This window comes from Pygocentrus nattereri, chromosome 21 (genome assembly GCF_015220715.1).
Source record: "Pygocentrus nattereri isolate fPygNat1 chromosome 21, fPygNat1.pri, whole genome shotgun sequence".
NCBI classification, from domain to species: Eukaryota; Metazoa; Chordata; class Actinopteri; order Characiformes; family Serrasalmidae; genus Pygocentrus; species Pygocentrus nattereri.
Genome location: NC_051231.1, coordinates 27,604,377 through 27,623,473, shown reverse-complemented (window position 1 = coordinate 27,623,473; position 19,097 = coordinate 27,604,377). Strand labels below are relative to the sequence as shown.

General features: G+C 41.1%; 2 protein-coding genes across 4 annotated transcripts in view; one reads left to right on the top strand and one right to left on the bottom strand.

Annotated features, from left to right (window-relative positions):
- Positions 1-726: 726 nt before the first annotated feature.
- On the top strand, positions 727-8,342 carry psmd6 (proteasome 26S subunit, non-ATPase 6). Its single transcript, XM_017711674.2, has 8 exons — positions 727-1,012; positions 2,544-2,749; positions 2,839-2,984; positions 4,679-4,898; positions 5,059-5,167; positions 6,391-6,559; positions 6,689-6,766; positions 7,233-8,342. Exons 1-8 carry the CDS (start codon positions 868-870, stop codon positions 7,327-7,329), a joined length of 1,170 nt encoding a protein of 389 aa, XP_017567163.1. The 5' UTR covers positions 727-867; the 3' UTR covers positions 7,330-8,342.
- Positions 8,343-10,092: 1,750 nt separating this feature from the next.
- LOC108435684 (ataxin-7) overlaps positions 10,093-19,097 on the bottom strand; it is a 65,254-nt gene continuing 56,249 nt past the window's right edge. For all 3 annotated transcript variants that reach the window (XM_017711685.2, XM_037532264.1, XM_037532265.1), the window contains exons 12-14: positions 17,960-18,888; positions 17,025-17,164; positions 10,093-14,700 (exon numbers count right to left, since the gene is read on the bottom strand). In XM_017711685.2, the coding sequence (XP_017567174.2) occupies positions 14,683-14,700; positions 17,025-17,164; positions 17,960-18,888 (1,087 nt within the window). In that variant the 3' untranslated portion in view covers positions 10,093-14,682. The remainder of the gene's footprint in view (positions 14,701-17,024; positions 17,165-17,959; positions 18,889-19,097) is intronic.

The window sequence follows — 19,097 nt, the reverse complement described above, 5'->3', positions numbered from 1 at the left end:
GCATTAGGCGTGTATCTGTTTCTGCTGGCTGTTCACTGAAGAGCTGTTCTTGGTGCAGATTAATGGCTTTTGTTGATTTGTCTATTGACTACCATTACATGTGGAGTCAAAAGTGGGACAGTGGCCGGAAGAAGAATAGCACTACCACAAACAAAAGCAGACAGCAAAGAAAAAGAAGCTGATGAGAATGAAGCCAGAAACTGGGGGGTATGGCTCAGTGAAGCCCAGGAGGGTGCTATCCCACTTCTGATACCACAGCAGTCAAAAGAAGAATCAACAGAGGTCATGATGTTGAACCAAAAACAGCTCTTTAATGAACAGCCAGCAGAAATAGGCACTAATGCTGAACCCATAGACGAGGTCACCACCCACTACAGGCTTCACCCTGACAGTGACTACCCTTGACTCTCAAAACACCCCTAAATAACCAACCAGTCGGGTCTTGGTTGCCTATGGCCTTCACCACAATATATTAATTTGGGGCCTCAATATTGTAAATTTTGGCCTTAACGTATTAACTTATAGACTCATTATATTATTTTGTGGCCTTGGTGTAGTAAATCATGTCCTTAACATAGTAACGTCCAATAAAAATGAGCAACTTCATGCGTTCCGCATGTTTGTCCAAACCGTTGATCTGCTTGCAAAACACTACAACACTACTCGGCCCCTAGATGTCAGTAGCAGCGGGAGCCGCCGTGTTTCTGCGCGCTCTTTTCCGCGTGTCGTTGGCGGAGGGGGTGCAGTAATGTTCGCGGATGTGTTTTTGGTGTAGACTACCCCGTCATCCTCCGGCCGCTCTGCTTTGTCACTCCCAGCCTCTTTATTTACATCATTCTCCTATAATTCGCCCCCGAATCCGCACAGATGCCTCTGGAGAATCTGGAAGAAGAGGGTTTGCCTAAAAACCCCGACCTGAAGATCGCGCAGCTGAAGTTTTTGCTCACTCTGGATGGACACCGGCAGGACACGGAGCTCAAATCCGAGCTGATGGAGGCGATCCGGGCCAACAGTGAGTCCACAAACACCGCCAGTATCGGCTCATAAGTCGTGACTGGAGCCCAGAGCGGGTTTATTTACCCACAGGCCCAAAACTAGCGTTGCAGCTCGGACTCGAGGCTGAGGTTGGCTCTCTATTCGCCAGAAGTTGGTAAATTAGCTTCTTAAGCGAATTACCCGTTCCACCTTAAACTGTGCAGGAGTTACGTTCTGGCGCCTGGTGTGTCAGAATGCAACTGCTGCATCGTTTAAGGTGGAACGGGAAATTCGCGTCGTGCTCGGAGCGCTAACGTCATTAGCGTTAGCTTAGCCACAGACGCTCGCTGGATGACTAGGCTGCTAAAGTTAGCATATGAGATGCTAAGCTAGCGGCTCTTGTTTCTGACAGTTTAGCGTAATTTCCGAGACGTTTGGTCAGTGTAAGACCCAAATTTAGGTTTTTGGAGTGGAGTGAAGCCGTTTAACTGAACATTGTGATGTCTTTACAGTGAAAAATGCAGCTATTTCACTTTGTTTTTAAATCGTGTCCTGGCTAAGGGGACAAGGGCGCCAGTCTAGGGACCCTATTTTAAAGAACAGGGCAGTTAGTGACCGTCACTGCTAGTTAAAATAAGTCTGAGAGTTTTTTGTAGCAGTGGTAACTTACACAGTTCACATGTATGATCACTGTGGGTTTAAAGGGGTTCCTGACTAAAGCCTGTGTTTTATAGGGTGCGCATGTTAACCTACATTCTGTAGCACAGCACCTCCAGCCTCATGATTTTGACAGAATTCACGATTTTCTATATTTTTCCTTGTTTTACTGCAGGCACTATGTGAACACATTATGAGGAATCTAGATCTGGAAGCAAATAAATACATCTATGGTTCTAGCTACCATTAATGATATAGCACTATTCCCAGATAATATAGTTAGCTGGCAAGCAAAAAAAAAAAAAACCTTCTCCTGAATGTCCATCTCAAAGCACATCTAGCGTTTCAGTTTACCTCCGCCTTCATGATGCGTCATCAGAAGGTGGTTTTCTAGTTTTAAGTAAGGAAGTTTTGCTTTAGAGACTTTAAGAGCTGTACTCTAAAGTATGAGCCAGTCGTGGGCTGGAGGTTCGATCCCCAATGCCGACAGTCCATGACTGAGGTGTCCTTGAGCAAGACACCTAACCCCCAACTGCTCCCCGGGCACTGTGGATAGGGCTGCCCACCACTCCGGGCAAGTGTGCTCACTGCCCCCCAGTGTGTGTGTATTCACTATTCATCCAGCATCTGAAATAGTTCAGTTCACATGTCCGTTATTTTTTGCTTCATGGCTACTGACTGATTTTCTGGCACATTAGTAATGCTCTAAATGCAGCTATCGGTTTGTTCTTACTGGTAAAACCTCTAAATACTACAGTTTGCTCTATTCTTACTAGTAAAGACTAAGTTCTACTATTTGTTCTATTGTTACTGGAAAAAAAATAGTAAAAGTTGAATTTTTACTTGTTCATATTTATGTAATACAGCTGGTTATTAAGCTCTGTCACTAAGTCCAGCATGTGCCTTTTCAGATATGGCTCCATACTATGAGGCTTTGTGCAAGGAGCTGAAGTGGCCAGTGGACTCGGACCTTCTCGGCAAAATGAAGAAGGCCAATGAGGATGAGCTGAAACGCTTGGACGATGTCTTGGAGGATGCAGAGAAGAACCTCGGGGAGAGCGAGATCCGGGATGCCATGATGGCCAAAGCTGAATATCTGATTAGGATCGGGGACAAGGTGACGGAATGACCTCACCTGTTGATTAGCATGACTCTTTTTCCCATAATCAAAACTAATATTATTACCTTTCTTGTCCTTTTGTGTAGGAAGGAGCTTTGACTGCTTTCAGAAAAACTTACGACAAGACCGTTGCACTGGGACATCGCTTAGACATCGTATTCTATCTGCTGAGGATTGGCCTCTTTTATATGGATAATGACCTCATCACTCGAAACACTGAGAAGGCCAAGAGGTATTCCATGAAAGATTGTAGACAATAATCCCAAACATGGTTATTAAAGAAATGGTTTGGGGGGGGGTCAAATTCACATTACAGGGTAATTTTCCTATTTCTTAGGAATTATGTTTGGTGTCTTAAGTTTGCTTCTATGCTTTTGCACTGCAGTGTTGCTAACAACTAATGGAAGTAATGTCCACCAGCTGCCCTTTTGCAGACACTTCTTTGTAGCACTACTGCAGGGCATTGGGCTTTATTCGCCAATATCTTCCTAAGTTTTTTCTTACATTTGTTCTTGAGAAAGGTCCTGAGAAAAAGTCTGTCAGATTTATGACGTCTTCTTAAACCCCAGAACTATGTGCGTCTTTGTGCTCTTGAGTGTGTTGATTCTGGTTTTACCCAAGATCAAGTCCAAATGAAGAAAAAACATTGGGGAATGTCAGAATCATCATATTTAAGACATTTCATCTTAAGAACGGTTGGTGAATGAGGCCCATTGTTCTCAGTCTGCAAGAAACCTTCTTAAGGTCTTAATGGCAACTGTCATAAACCTACATTAACATTTATTCCGAGTCTAAATAGTCTAAAACTAAAATTGCAGCGTACAAAGTAAAGTATTCAAAGTTTGAATGTACCATAAGCTTCAAATGTCTGTTTAATCTAACCCTTGAGTGTAAAAGTGAAAATAAAACAGCGCTGGGGGCCCCGAGTCTGTGACAAGGAATCTTAAAATTGAACATTCGTGCCTTAAACAGTGAATTAAAGTGCATGCGTGTTTATAAAATTTGAGTCAAAAGGTGGAATCGGTTCACATGTGCGTTAAATCATTTCGTGTCATGATTAGTCATTGTTCCCGTATATTAGTAATACTATAGTTTTGTCCATTCTTACTAGTTCCTACTAGTCAAAGTCAAAATTTGACAGTTTTGTTTACTAGTTGGATTTGAAGGCTGATGGAAGGGCGATTTTCAACTTTTCTACGATCAGCTGCTGACGCCGATTTACCACGCTTGATCCGCCAAAAATGCGCCGATGAGAAACGATATAAGTCGGTGGTGCCATACACACCTCACCGATTCCACCCAACAGTCAGTTCAGGGTGTCCCAGGCCTCTTAGTGACAATGCTGTAATAATGCTGCACAAGGTCACATAAACAGAGCTACCAAGTCAGAAAAAAAATGTCAACCTGATATCAAAACTGGCAAATTAAAACTTTGACCGATGACACCTGTTGGAATACGGCTTTGTGAATGGTGATCTAGGTTTACATCAGTTGTCATGAAGAGCTTATGCAGGTGTAATGTAGCCCTGTGATCACTGTTCAACAATAAGAGTCCAGTTATCTACAAAAATGGACAAATTTCAGGCATCACGATGGCTGGTTGTGCTGTTTGTTATGCAGCATGCTTTTTTGTATGGATAGTAGTACGTCATATATAGACAGATAGATAGATATCTAGACAGATATACAGACAGTTCATTTTATAGGTTATAGTACATCATGCAGTGTCAGATGCCGCATAAGCAGCTCCATGTTTGGCAGATTAGTGGTTATAAGGCTCTGTTACTTGGCTGCTTAGCTCTAGCGGCAATCTAAAAAAAAGCAAACATGCCTGGTTGATTGACTGTTCAAAGGAACATTGTGTACATTTTGATGATTTATTGTTGGTGTTGAGCTTTTTTTCAGTCTTTTAAATCTCCTTTGCAGTCTGATTGAAGAAGGTGGTGACTGGGACAGGAGGAATCGTCTGAAGGTATATCAGGGCCTCTACTGCGTCGCCATCAGGGACTTCAAGCAGGCAGCCGAGCTGTTCCTGGACACCGTGTCCACTTTCACCTCATATGAACTAATGGACTACAAAACCTTCGTCACGTATACCGTTTATGTGTGCATGATCGCTCTGAAGAGGCCTGACCTGAGAGAAAAGGTGAGAGATTTGGGACCATCACACACCTTTGCATGTGTGTGATTTGTCCTCTGTAGCTTTTGGTGCTTAGGTTTTAATGGCTTTTGTGTTACTCAGCTACATTGCTATTAATTCCATGTATTTGATCTGTATGGTTATCATTGTGGTGGTCTGCCTTCAGGTGATAAAAGGTGCAGAGATTCTGGAGGTGTTGCACAGTCTTCCTGATGTGCGTCAGTACCTGTTCTCTCTCTACGAGTGCCGTTACTCTATCTTCTTCCAGTCTCTAGGTGAGTCCAAATCTTTCTTTTCATGTTGATTGTATAATGATGGGTTTCACTGCCAACACTGGGTGGGCCATAGCACCGCAGAGTTTTATCTGCTTCAATACCACTTGGCAGGCACTCAGAAACCCCTTTCACTCTCAAACCTGGGACATTATCACAAGTTTTATTGTTGCTGTTCTGGCTTTACATCATTCCCACATGCCCCTTAAACTCTGTTTTAACAGAGAGAACCGGAAACTGGACTGTAAATTCAAAAGCCTCACATATGTTTTGCTCTGCAGGCCATGCAGTTTTGTACAGTAGTCATGTAGATTTGCCACTTTTCTTTAGGATCATGTACAAAATGCACTCACTAAGCTAAAAAACACAGCTGTAACATTGCAGTACTGTTCCACTTAGCCAGCTGTACTCATCAAAGCAACTTCCAGTAACGTATCAGCTTCTCTTCACAAGAGCCCTGCTGATAATTTCCCAGGAATTGTATTAGGGATTGTGCCAATAAATTGCTGTATTTCACTCCAGCTTGTGTTCACGCTTAACCCCTTCCCATTTAAATACTATTAAATTCCTGAGGAAAAAATGCATGCATGAAAGGGTCAGCTGAAATTTGGGGCGGGCAAGTTCATACTTTATTAATCCTCAAAGGGAAATTAGAGACCACTATTTTAATCCAGTAGTATTGCTACATAACAATATTTTTTAATCAGCGACCGTTCTTTCTTTCGTGTTTTATATACAGGGTGATTCAAAAAGATTCATCTAATTTTAAAATGATTTATTTCACTTGTAAATCATTACAGAACAAAGACAGTAAATTCTAAATGGTTTAAGTGAGCATACAGTTTAAACTCTGTGGCCACCTCTTTCAGTTGGTGTGTGATTGGTTCCTAGGCACCTCACGGTTGTAAAAATATGCTGCTTTGAAATCGGTTGAATCTTTTTTTGAATCACCCTGTACTATGCACCAATACACTGCCTCCCAGCATTGTTAACATTCAATAGAGTGGTTTAGGAGCCTCTTCTAAATCTTATTTTAACGGAATATGCTGTCCGTCACTGTTGAAGTATTGACGAATGCCCACAATATGCGCATAAACTCTTATCATGAAATTGTGATGAATCTCATATTGCCAACTCCTAGATGTAACCAAAGTACTTCATAAATCAGCGTTATTACTGTATTTAAGACAGTTGTTCTTCTCCCGCTCCTTATTTTTCTGCTGTAGCTCGTGTTGAGCAGGAGATGAAGAGGGACTGGCTGTTCGCTCCACATTACCGTTACTATGTACGCGAGATGCGGATCCTAGCCTACAGTCAGCTGCTGGAGTCCTATCGTTCTCTCACCCTGGGCTACATGGCTGAAGCCTTTGGAGTCAGCACAGAATTCATCGACCAGTATGTGGAAAACATCTATTATGCATTAAAATAGATTAAGGGGTCTAGGAGAACACAGTCCTCCTTTGATGGTAGTCCACGAACAAACATTTTGTTGATATTCCTTTTTTCTTTCCCGTCTTGCCCAAGGGAGCTCTCCAGATTCATTGCTGCGGGTCGTTTGCACTGCAAGATCGACAAAGTGAACGAAATTGTTGAAACTAACAGGTACAGTGCTGCTTAAATCACAGCTTTCTTTTATAGGGTGGTGCTCTAAGGGCTGCATGATATATGGAGAAAAATAAGACTACTGTGTTTACACTGCTACCCATCACAACATGCCTAGTATAGTTTAGTCATTTGGGACCCTTGAAGACTAGCATGCGTTTTTTTTTCAAGTTTTTCGCATTCGTTTGGATCACGTAATTTCCCAGATTTATCCAGACATATATGGAATGTCAGGATGGTCAGCACACACAGTTGTTTAGAGGCTTATTTGCATATTGCAACCATCTGCTGGATCAATATTGTTCAACAAACGATGTAATATGCAGCCAGTTTCAAATCTGAGTGGTAATAGTGAAAGTAACCTAATCACATCACAGGCCACGTAAAGCGTATCAGGTTATCGTAGTTGTTATGACCATGACGGCCACATCGTCTGATGGCTATTTTAATCTTTCTCTCTCCTCAGGCCGGACAGTAAGAACTGGCAGTACCAGGAAACCATAAAGAAAGGCGACCTCCTGCTGAACAGAGTGCAGAAGCTCTCCCGGGTCATTAACATGTAGCCACATACAGTATCGGGGGGGGGGGGGTCAAACCTTTGATGCTTGTTTCAACACAAATGTTGTCCCAATAGTAAAACATGACTTTTTTTGTTTTATGTACAGTATATAATAAAATCTTTTCAGAGAAATCTTTGTCTTCATTGTCTGTGACTGTAAGGAAGGCTCACCTGTGCATAACAGTGCAGAATAAGGCATAACAACATGTATATAGTAGATAGTAAACCTGCAAATACAACACACAACAACATATGTGCACACAAGTCCCCAGAATTAGCAAAAGGAAAACAATGCAAAATGTGAAATCAAAGCACAATGACAATACAAGAACCTTCACCTTTTTGAAGAGTTCTATATAGGGTTCTTCTATTGTAACAAGCCTGACATCATAACAGCAGGACCCTTTTCAAAGGGTCAAAGCTTCTATATAGAACCATGCACAGCATGCTCTCCATCAATCTGAAGAACACTTTATTCATGCAGTGTTCTGTGGCTGTTCATGGATCTATATACAACCACTTTCTCTGCTAAAGAACCTTTGAAGAACCATCTTTTTTGTGTGTTGAGTTCCCCTGTTGCACCAGCGAGAACTGATGTTCATTCTGAATCCTAGTAAAATGAACCAGTTGCTCTGATAAGGTGACAATTTTCAGAGCTGGATTTGGCCTGCTGTCATGCTGAAATTCACTTTTGGACTTTAAGTCAGTGCCTAGAATAAAACCCTTGGTAAATCTGTTCTGTGGATTTATAGAGGAGGCAAACTGCATAAGGTAAGTATCATCACTGCAATGATTGTTTCCAGTGCCAGCATGTAGTAGCTACAGAGTACACAGCGTTTGAGAGACTGCTTAACTGGCCTTTTAAGTTGCGGTTTGTCATCTGCACGTTTTATTTGACATAGTCGTTTGGGCCTCCGGGCAAGTTCCACATTTTGTTGACTTTATAAGTGAGTTAGAGTTAACACATCCTCTATAGAGAAGGAACTTCTGCACATTTTAATGTACAGTTACTGTTCATTTCATCATTTCAAAAACATGTGGCCTGTGCAAAAGCTAAGTGATATTTTGTTTTTCCCACCTAAAAAGAAAAAAATGCCACATGTAACTTTAAATGCCATACAACAATGGTGGACTGTAACCAAGTAAATGTCATTTGTTACTGTACTTTTTTTGTGTATTTCATTTTATAGTAAATTAGTTTTTGCTAGTTTATGTACAGAGATCTACAGATCAATACAGTAAAGGGAATCTCATTTGTGAGACTTTGTTTAAATATTTTATTAAATGTAAACTTTTATAAAAGTTGTAAATAAATCTGAAACTGAAACTTTGCTTGTGTGTAAAAGTGATTTCAGAGCCACTCGGTTCTCCCTGATGGAAACTGTTTACCTTCAGTGTTTTGTGCTTATGATCATTTTAATAGACGTCAGCGTCACTAATTAATGACATTCTATTAAAAGACTGTTTACCAAGAGAGACGCTGGAGGACTTTCACCTGAAATGAGTTCATGAAGCCAGTCTGGTTATAAAAATGATAACAGGACCAGATCAGAGCCAGAATTACTCTTTTAGTACTTTTACTTTTGATACTTAAGTCCATTTGAAGGCAAATACTTTTGTACTTTTACTCAAGCAGAGGTCTAAAGGGAGGAGTTCTATTTTTACTGGAGTAATATTTTACCTTGGTTATCTCTACTTTAACTCAAGTTCATGATTTGTCCACCACTTCGTCCACCACTGCTTAAAAATGAGCAGTGTTTTCAAACTTCTGCGTATGACTTTATACATATAAAAAGATATTAAAGTCATAAGAACGCATTATTTGAAGGGGAGGAATGAAATGTTCTCACTGTTTACTATTATTTTTGCTCTTGTATCTACAATTATGGCAAAACATGAATGTTGTCTTTTTTAATGGACTGGAAGGAGTCATCTTTAATATGACCAAGGGAATCAACTAAGAACATAATAGGATTATTTTGTGTTCAGGTTGACTTTAAATACGATCTTTCTCTCTACTTTATTAAAACTATTCAATCTTAAACACTGGTCACCTGCCTGACATGGGGGACCTGAGAGGAGATCCACCAGCTCACCTAAGACCACGACAGCTGAAGAAGATATACTGGCGCCTTAGCCAGAGCAAAAAGAATCAACTAGCTAACTAACCCGCCTGACACAACGAACACAACGAGTTCTTCACGTATTCATACTGATGCATCATCTTGCCAGGCTTCTAACACTAGTTACCAGTTATAATTGGTGAATTTAAATACTTCCATCATTGGCTAATCTAAATATCTCTGTCCATTCTGTATTATATATTCATTGTCAAGGTTTCTTCCTCCTGCTCTTAAGGTGTCTTTCCTTTCCACTGTCGCCTCCTGTTTTGGAGCTTTGACTCTTGAAAGTTGGATTTCTGTTAAGCTGCTTTGTGACGACGGCTGTAAAAAGCGCTACACAAATAAACTAGAACTGAATATAAAAATATCACACACAATGGGACGAAGGCCTAGGAGAGGAGGAACACTTCCATTTTACTGCATAACCTCTATTGAAACCGTGATATCAGTTTTAGTTGCTCTGAGATTTGATTGATTGTCATTGTGCTTTTTCACAATTGCCATTTTTGTATTTGTTCTCATTTTGCCACTGGTTTTCCATGCTTGGTCACATTTGACTTTTTTTTTTGTATTTTTTCATTAAATACAAACACAACACCATAACAATATAAACAAGAGTGAATCCAGTATTTTTTTCTTATAAATAACTGTATAAATTACTTTTTTTATTTACAGAAAACCTGTTACAAAACAAATAGACTATACAATCTTTTTCTTTAAATATTAAGTAAATCTAACCTACTATGTTTGTTCATGAATTACATAGCAGCCAACACACAAAAGTCCAGCTGATCAAATGATTTTGATTATGTAGATAAAAAAAGAACTCAAATATACACACTTGTACACAATTCTCTATGTTCTATGAAGATGCTTCTCCTCCGATAAACTGAGCTGTGTTCTGTCTCCGATTCACATTCCAGATCTGTGCTTCTTTTATCAAATATATTCCACATTTCATATCGTATGAAAACATCATCGGTGGAGTTGGAATCTGACAATATATAGAACATTAATCTGTGTTAAAATGAACAGAACTGAATTAAAGGGACCCAATGTTCAGCTTTCAATGCACAAAAATAACACAAAAAAATAAACTAGGCCTTTTTTTTTTTTTGACTTGCACAATTACATCTTCAGAAGTAGTCAAAGAAAAAGCTTTGGGACCATGCTTTTACCATATAATTGTCTACATTAGCTGTGTCAATCTTGCCAGTTAATGCAGGCCTCGCTGCACTATGTGAACAGGGAAAATGACCACGTAGGACTCTGTAGGCAGGTTTAAAAAAGCAAGCTTCTAAAACCAAATATAGAACATTCAAGTAACGTGAAACAAAACAACTACTGAAAATTTCTCCTTGTCTAAAAACAGTTGATGAGAAACTAATTCAGGCACTTTTTTGTCATTATTTAAAAAGCTGCAAAAGAATGGTTGATTAAAAAGCAGTGTTTTTCTAAATATGTTTGGCAACGGCGGTGCAAAAAACGGTCTGCGCTCAGTGTTCACTCTCCTTTCTCGCGTTAAAGTAATTGCTTTCGTCTCCCCATCAACCCTTCACAGTCGGGCTGGCGTACAGACATGGGCTACCATCGTTTTTGTTCCATTGAAATACACGGGACAGAGGAAATCTCCTGCAGTGTCACAGGCCATTCTGATCACATTCACTGATCACTTTGATTGACAGATTGGGGGGGGGGGCTAAAATAGATTCTAATAAACTTGCATCACATGACTGGCTCCACTACGGTGGCAACACTTTCAGTATATGACTAAATAAGAAGCTCCGTTTTGCTAGTAAGAGGCGTATTGCATTATCGGCTTGGCAGTGAACCACTTCAAATAATCTCAAAACCGATCCATTCACTAAATAAATAATAACGATCTCAGTTGTACCAAAAAACGTTGTGTAAGAAAATGCCTGTGCAAAAATACATCTCAGTATGTACAATTCTTTTAACAAAATATGTATTTCTGAAATAGGGTTATAACTTCAATATTCGTTGATAGAAAAAAGCCGAAGATAGAAAAAAACGCTCTCGCTTCTCAGCTACGATCGTTGACTGACATCAGTGGAGTTTATGGGAGTCAGATCGAGGAGCCAAAGCTTACATCTCTATCTCCACAACCTCACTGTTTAATACTTTCTTCTCAAAGCTTACTGCCCCCCCAAAATGACAGATGATCTATTGCCAGTTCGCCAGGATCGGGGCCAGGGTGATTCCCCCCCCATTTCATTTCATTCAGTTAACAACATACTGTACTAGGACAGCAGGCGCTGCAAACAGGATTAGCCATTATCAGAAGTGGCAGACAGACAGGATAGTGGTTACTCAATACAAGAAGGCGGAGATTGCTTTTCAATTCATTCGTCAGCACAATGGAAATGTATGGCTAAAGCGGACAAGGGCTAACTATCAATCAGTAGGAGCTTCTCACAGTACTTCGTCTCATATTGTGCAGTTCTCCGTGCTGTCATTGAGATGATATCATGTGGCCTGTCTTCAACTACACTACACCTGGCCTGGTAATAGAGGACTGTACCCAAAAATGCCAACGCAGCTTTTGTCCAACAAATGAGTGGATGTAGGACGCTAGCGTTCATTCGGCCTTAGTCTCAAACACATGTTTGGATAAAGCGGTCCTTTAAAGGAGTTTTGGAAAAACTCAATTGCATCATTTTTTCCCTTATCTCATATTTAGTCAGCCAAAGCATGCCAGCTTCTCTAGTTTGCACTGAAGGCTATAAGCTAACAGGTAATGGAAGCGAATACCACATTTATGCAAACTGCACGGCTAAATCAACCCACACCTGCCTCAAACCACATCGAGATGAGACTTGCTTTTGTGGTTTTTGACACTGGAGTGTATCTGATTAAACGATGCAGTTTGGACAACGCTAGCAGGTTGAGCTGAAAATCTCATTAGTTTGCTTCACAGCTTTTGTCCATTTTTATAGAGAACAGTATTTTATAGAGAACCCCGTCTTTGCATATCTGGTGCTTATAAGCTTCCATTACTTGTTACCGATATTAACCTCATAGCTTTTGTCCATTTTTATAGATAATGTGTCAGATACCACATTAGAAAGTCCATTTTCTAGCTCCATCTTTGGATAATTGGTGCATACAAGCTTGTGAGTCACATTAGCTTCATAGTTTTGGTCCATTTTTATAAAGTATATCATACACTGGCATGCACAACATAAGCAAGTCCATTTTACAACTTCTGGATAACTGAGGCTTATAAATAATTTCATTACTTGTTAGCCACATTCGCCTCATAGCTTTTGTTATTTTTATAGATGAGCGTGTATCATAGCGTCAGATACCACATTAGCAAGTCTGTTTTCTAGCTCCCTTTTTGGACAATTGGTGCGTACAAGGTTCCATTACTTGTGAGTCACATTAGCCTCATAGATTTTGTTCATTTTTATAGATACATGTGTATCACTTGTATATCATCCATTTTCTAGATCCCTCTTTGGATAATTGGTGCATACAACATTAGCCTTGTAGCTCCAGTGCAAAAAAGAAGCAAACTAACACGTCTTGGATGATTAACTACACATGAAGGAAGGGAAAAACTGCAAACTCAATTTCTCTCAAAACTATTCCTTCGAAGCCTAAAATAGGAGCTGCTGAACCAGCTGCCTTAGGGCCACCTTTGAGTAGCTAACATCACAGTAAACATATGTTATACATTTTAGTGTAGGTCTTATCCAAAAGCCTCTGTTGTAGTACCAACTGGCCTGCAAGCTGCTGTGATCGGGCCTTTGTCATCTATTACCAAGAAAACCCTACAATTATCTTGTTAGTGTATTTAGGCAAACTTGATTCACACAGAATGATATCCACATGTAGCTGTAGTGATGAAGGGGTATCTGATTTGGACAGGAGTAACTGAAGGCGAACGACATTCTCTGTAACTGTCAGAGGGTCTGTGTACATCGATAAGACTGACTATAACAGACAGTGTTTCCAAGGCAAATACTTCCAACAGTCCTTACTTGTAACACTGAAGTTACAATGTGTTTAAAGGTTTTATCAAGTCATGTTTCAGGACAAGAAATCATCAGGAGTAATACAATTTTTGCTTGAACTGCCTAGAAAGAAAGAAAGAGATTAGGGTGGGGAAAGGCTGCTAGGACCACCAGCTTTCCAGAATACAGGGGTCTGGCTGAGTAAATAAACAGTACAAAAGTTGACTGGGGCAAGTCAACTGTGGTTAACACCAACAATTAGGAAGGCTCATTTAAAAGAAGCCCTGCTCAATTCATTCTTTAGGTCGCAATGACGGTATAATCATTTGAATTTAATTTTAAATTTCTAAATTATCTTCCATACTGCTTGACTTTTTTACGGAATAGCATTTCAAATGGGATGAAAACTGGATGAAAGTCTGCTAAATGACATTTTGTTCCATACGCTCCAAAATTGCTGATATTTGAAGTACGTAAACAAAATGCTTTCTAAAGAACCATTAAGACTTAAATCATTTTTATATTTATATGAGTTGTTCATCTGGATATTGGACTGTATCTATCCTTCCTTATTTGCTCTGTGGTGAGTAAAACTCTGTATTATTGTTTAAACTCCATCTGTCAGGGTGCTAATACAGTAAATATGTTTAATTAAATGTGACTGTATTTTTCACACTGAGACTCCTGATATCTCCTCCTTTGTTTCCTGTGCACTTCCTTTTTCCAAGCACTTACTGTTTAGATCTTGCGAGAGAAAAAAAAAAATTCCAGTATTCCGGTATCATCCACCCGGACGTGTACATGATCACACATTCAAACAGACGCACGCACACTGAAGAGATCAGCAGAAATGCTCCTTTTGCTCATATAACCCATTTAAAGTCCCTCCGACGATTCATAGTAGTGTTGGTGTGGCCCAGTACCAGCCCTTATCTGTACCTCTGCATCCCTCGCTTTTCCACCCCTTCTCCACCTTCCAAGGAGGCCGCCACCAAGTGCATTGCACACACACCACTACGCCCCTCTACGTCAAACACTGTCCCCCTTGCGTGGTGCCCCCGCATGGCTGGGAGGAATGGATCGCCGTCATTGAGCCGCCCAGTGCGCTCTCCACCCTGAGGATTGCGGGAAGCTGAGAGTAAGAGAAGAAGAAGAAGAAGGCCTCGTGCAGTGTGGCGTGACGGGCGCTAAGGGAGCTTGCAGAGATCGGGTTTCAGTCCACCGCTCCGCACCCCCAGAGCCTGCCCACCTGTGTCAGGGGCGGGCCTTTGGCTGGGACCAAAAAAATAATAAAAAGACAATTCAGTTTCACAGTTCTGCACGGTTATTACTGCATTAAGCACATAGACAATTATAAATCAATAATCCAAGTTTGTACCATATTACTGCCACAGTCCTGTGAATACGGCACTACGCAATTCAAATAATGGCAGCAGAAAGTTCCAAATGACAGAGACGGCTGCATCTTGAGCACAGTGTATGTTTAGTTTAAGTGCTTAGTTTTGTTTTGGCGCTTAATGTATTCACTTGTGACCAGTTATACGGACAGACGAGAAACTACGATTTTGAGCTTAAAGCAGAGAAAAAAAACCCTGCACAACTCTCCCCTTTTAAACTGTTTCACATACAGAAATGAAATACACAAAGTATATTTATCAAACACATCTGAATGTATGTAAATGGCCAAACAATGTATTTTTCCTTAATATACTTCAGTGTACGTTATATTTGGAATAAAACAATGTTTTCAAAATTTATCTTGATGCTTCACTACTCAGACCAGAAATAGTAAATTAAAATAAAAATCTACACTATATTGCCAAAAGTATTAACTCACCCATCCATATCATTGAATTCACGTGTTCCAATCACTTCCATGGCTACAGGTGTATAAAACCAAGCACCTAGGCCTGCAGACTGCTTCTACAAACATTAGTGAAAGACTGGGTCGATCTCAGGAGCTCAGTGAACTCCAGCATGGTACCATGATAGGATACCACATGTGCAAGTCCAGTTGTGAAATTTCCTCACTAATAAATATTCCACAGTCAACTATCAGTCGTATTATAACAAAGCGGAAGGGATTGGGAACGACAGCAACTCACCCACAAAGTGGTCGGCCACATAAAATAACAGAATGGGGTCAGTAGATGCTGAGGGGCATAGTGTGCAGAGGTCACCAACTTCCTGCAGAGTCAATCACAACAGACCTCCAAACTTCACATGGCCTTCAGATCAGCTCAAGAACAATGTAGAGAGCTTCATGGAATGAGTTTCCAAGGCTGAGCAGTTGCATCCAAGCCTTACATCACCAAGCGCAATGCAAAACGTCAAATGCTGTGGGGGGGGGTTTATTTTGTGGGGTAGTTTTTCAGGAGTTGGGCTCGGCCCCTTAGTTCCAGTGAAAGGATCTCTTGATGCTTCAGCAGACCAAAGATTTTGGACAATTTCATGCTCCCGTGGGGTCGGCCCCGTCCTGCTCCAACATGACTGTGCACCAGTACACAAAGCAAGGTCCATAAAGACATGGATGACATAAAGACATCTGGCGCGGAATAAATTGACTGGCTGGCACAGAGTCCTGACCTCAACCCAAGAGAACACCTTTGGGATGAATTAGAGCAAACCTGACCTCACAAATCCTCAAAAATTCCCATAAACACACTCCTAAACCTTGTGGAAAGCATTCCCAGAAGAGTTGAAGCTATTATAGCTTCAAAGGGTGGGCCGACATCATATTAAACCCTATGGATTAAGAATGGGGTGTCACTCACGTTCACATGCATGTGAAAGCAGACGAGCAAATACTTTTGGCAATATAGTGCATCTGTGAGATTATGAACTTTCTGAACTGATACCTAGCCTTCTAGCTAGTCTCTGTTCTGATGGGCTGCCTCTGGCCATAATAAAACAGCAAAGATGAGACACGCTTGAGTTTCAAATCTGTCATCATCACCAACTGAGACATACAACAAATACATTTTTAAACAATAAAACCAATATTTCAGGTCGCAGAAAAACATTTTGTTTCTTTAAGGGCCAAGAAATTCTACAATTAAAGCCTGTATTGACTAAATGATTAATGACTAAAGCTATACATTAGAAGACTACAGCTAGATTCTGCTCCAGCAAAAGCCAGCTTGCCTCTACCACAAGCTGCTGCCTCAGCGATTGGATGTACACTAGACTTGGGAACTGAATTTAGCGCATCTTCACATTTGAAAAGGGACACATAAAATCTGAATGGTAGGAAATAAATGTTAGTAAATTTCTCCTGGCCTATTTAATGATAATAGAGGTCACAGTGACTGACTGCAATACAGTATAAGAAATGTAGGGGGCGATATGGCTTCTACTGTTTCAGTGCACCACAACAAGAGACGCTGTTGGAAAGTGAGAATTTTGAACATGTCCCTGTGAGAGGACATAGTGAGAAGAAAAGGAAGTCAATAAACTGAATAAAAGCTACAGGTTTATTACCGAAATAATTATTAGTTGCAGCTTACTTAGTATTTCAGTGTTTAGAACGGTACAGTCTAGGTAGGCATCTATGCAAATTGCATACACCTTTTCAATACAAATACATGAACACACACCTGATGTATGAGCGAGTTATTGGGAAGCCCTGGCGTTCCTGGCATGGGCCGTGCATGTTTGCTGTGGATGTTGTTGACGGCTGAAGATTTGGGCATTTTGGGCCTGCCGGGAACTTGTGACCCTCCTCCTCCTGCAGATGCTATAAAAAACAAAGTCATCTTCATTACTGCACACGCAAATACACAATACAAGCCACAAACAATACAACACCTTACAGCCATTATAGGTGCTTTCTTCATTTAAGTGCATGTGCTTTAAATCTGAGAAGATTAACTAGACTTTTCTGGTGGCCTTAAATGAGCACCAGTGCTGTACTTCCTGAACTAAACATTCAAATGTAAGTCTTAAGAAGGACTACAAAACACAGTGAGAAATGATCACCTTTCAGGAGAAAAATCAGGTAATTTTGTAGAGCTTAAAGGAAGGCTGCATCAAGAGTGAAAGAAAATGGTGCTAATAATAACAGTAGCGTGGGCTGGTCAGTGATATGTGAATGAGATCATGCCTAACAGGTCAAAACTAGCTTGTGCCTTGTGTTCTGATTTTATACTATATTTTCTAATGCAGATTTAAACATTATAGACTCTAGAATATGTTTCTGATTCAATTCTGATTTGTCTGATTTTTTTTTAAAATTATAAATCTATTTCCAGAACTACCTATACCAATTTCTTGTCAAGTCCTCTACCGTGAGATTTGAACATTGTTTTTTAAATATGACATCTTATTCTTCATTTTCAATATTATACAGCTTTTTGTTTTATCGCTCATTATGGAAACACCTACAGCTCTAATCAATGCTCTGGACACATCTAAAATTATTTGAAACCTACAAAGCACTACCAGCATTTTATACAATGCTGCTTTTATATAGCTGAAAACAGCGATTCCTAACTTTTGAAGAGTGTGAAGAGTTTCTAAACAGTACACTTACCTGTGGAGGTACCAGTGCCAGCGAGGCCGCTGCTGGCAGGCGAACTCTTCCTCCGCTTGGTGTCGATCCGGGCGTCTGCGTGCCCGTGGTGCTCACTACTCTGGTGGACAAACGGGCCGAGCGAGAGCGTAGAGTCGCTGCTGTTCATCACCACACTCATGCGCTTAATGGGCTCAGCCGGGCTGGCCGGTGGAGGACCACGGCTGGCCGCTTCCTGTCGGAGGCTGAGTGAGTTGACGCGGCCTGGCAGGCAATTCACACCCGCACTGTGAGAGGAAGAGGAGGACGAGGAAGCCGCAGAGGAGGGAGTGGAGGTAAGTGAGGAGTGGAAGCTGCTCCCTGAGGTTCCCGAGTTCACCGCGCAATTCTTCTTGAAGGAGGAGGAGGAAGAGGAGGAGGAAGAGGAAGATTCCGCAGCATAGGTGCCATGGGACGTCAGTAGAGAGCTGTTTTTGCGCTTTTTCGCCCCCGCGCTACTGCTCGTGCTCATGCTGCTGCTGCTACCGCTGTTGCTGCTGCCTCCGCTGTTGGAGACAGAGCTAGCTAGCGTAGCTGAGGAGGAAGAGTCCCTGACCCGGAAAGATTTGGCTCCGGAGCGGGATTTAGGCGGTCTGCTGGAGCCAGGCGTAGAGGGCAACGAGGAGGAGTGAGCTGAAGGCATCTGGGGTGATGACGAGGACACTTGTCTAGATGAGCCACTGCTGCTGCCGCCACTGTAGGCCAGCTGCTCTCCCGCCCTCTGAGGCGCGGCCCGTGCATTCAGGGTGGTCCCGTATGACAGCGTAGGCTTGTTATCGTACAACTGGCCATAGGGAGGCGGAGGGGAGGGGCTGAGGAAGCCCGAAGAAGAGGAAAGAGAGTTTGTGCTTGACCGATGAGATGATGCAACTGCCGATGAGGATGAATTTTCTGGCGCCAGAGGGATTTTCCTACAAGGTTTAAAAGCAGCATGAAAAACAAGAAACAACCTGGAAAGGCAACAACACTGTGAAAAGTAATAATTTATATATTATAATTTTTTACAATTTATATTTTATTATTTATATTTATAACAGATTTTATAACGAGCTTACAAGAGGCAACAGTTATTGTCTTGTTATGCACCTTTTTAATGCCCTAGAACAGAGGTCACCAGTTC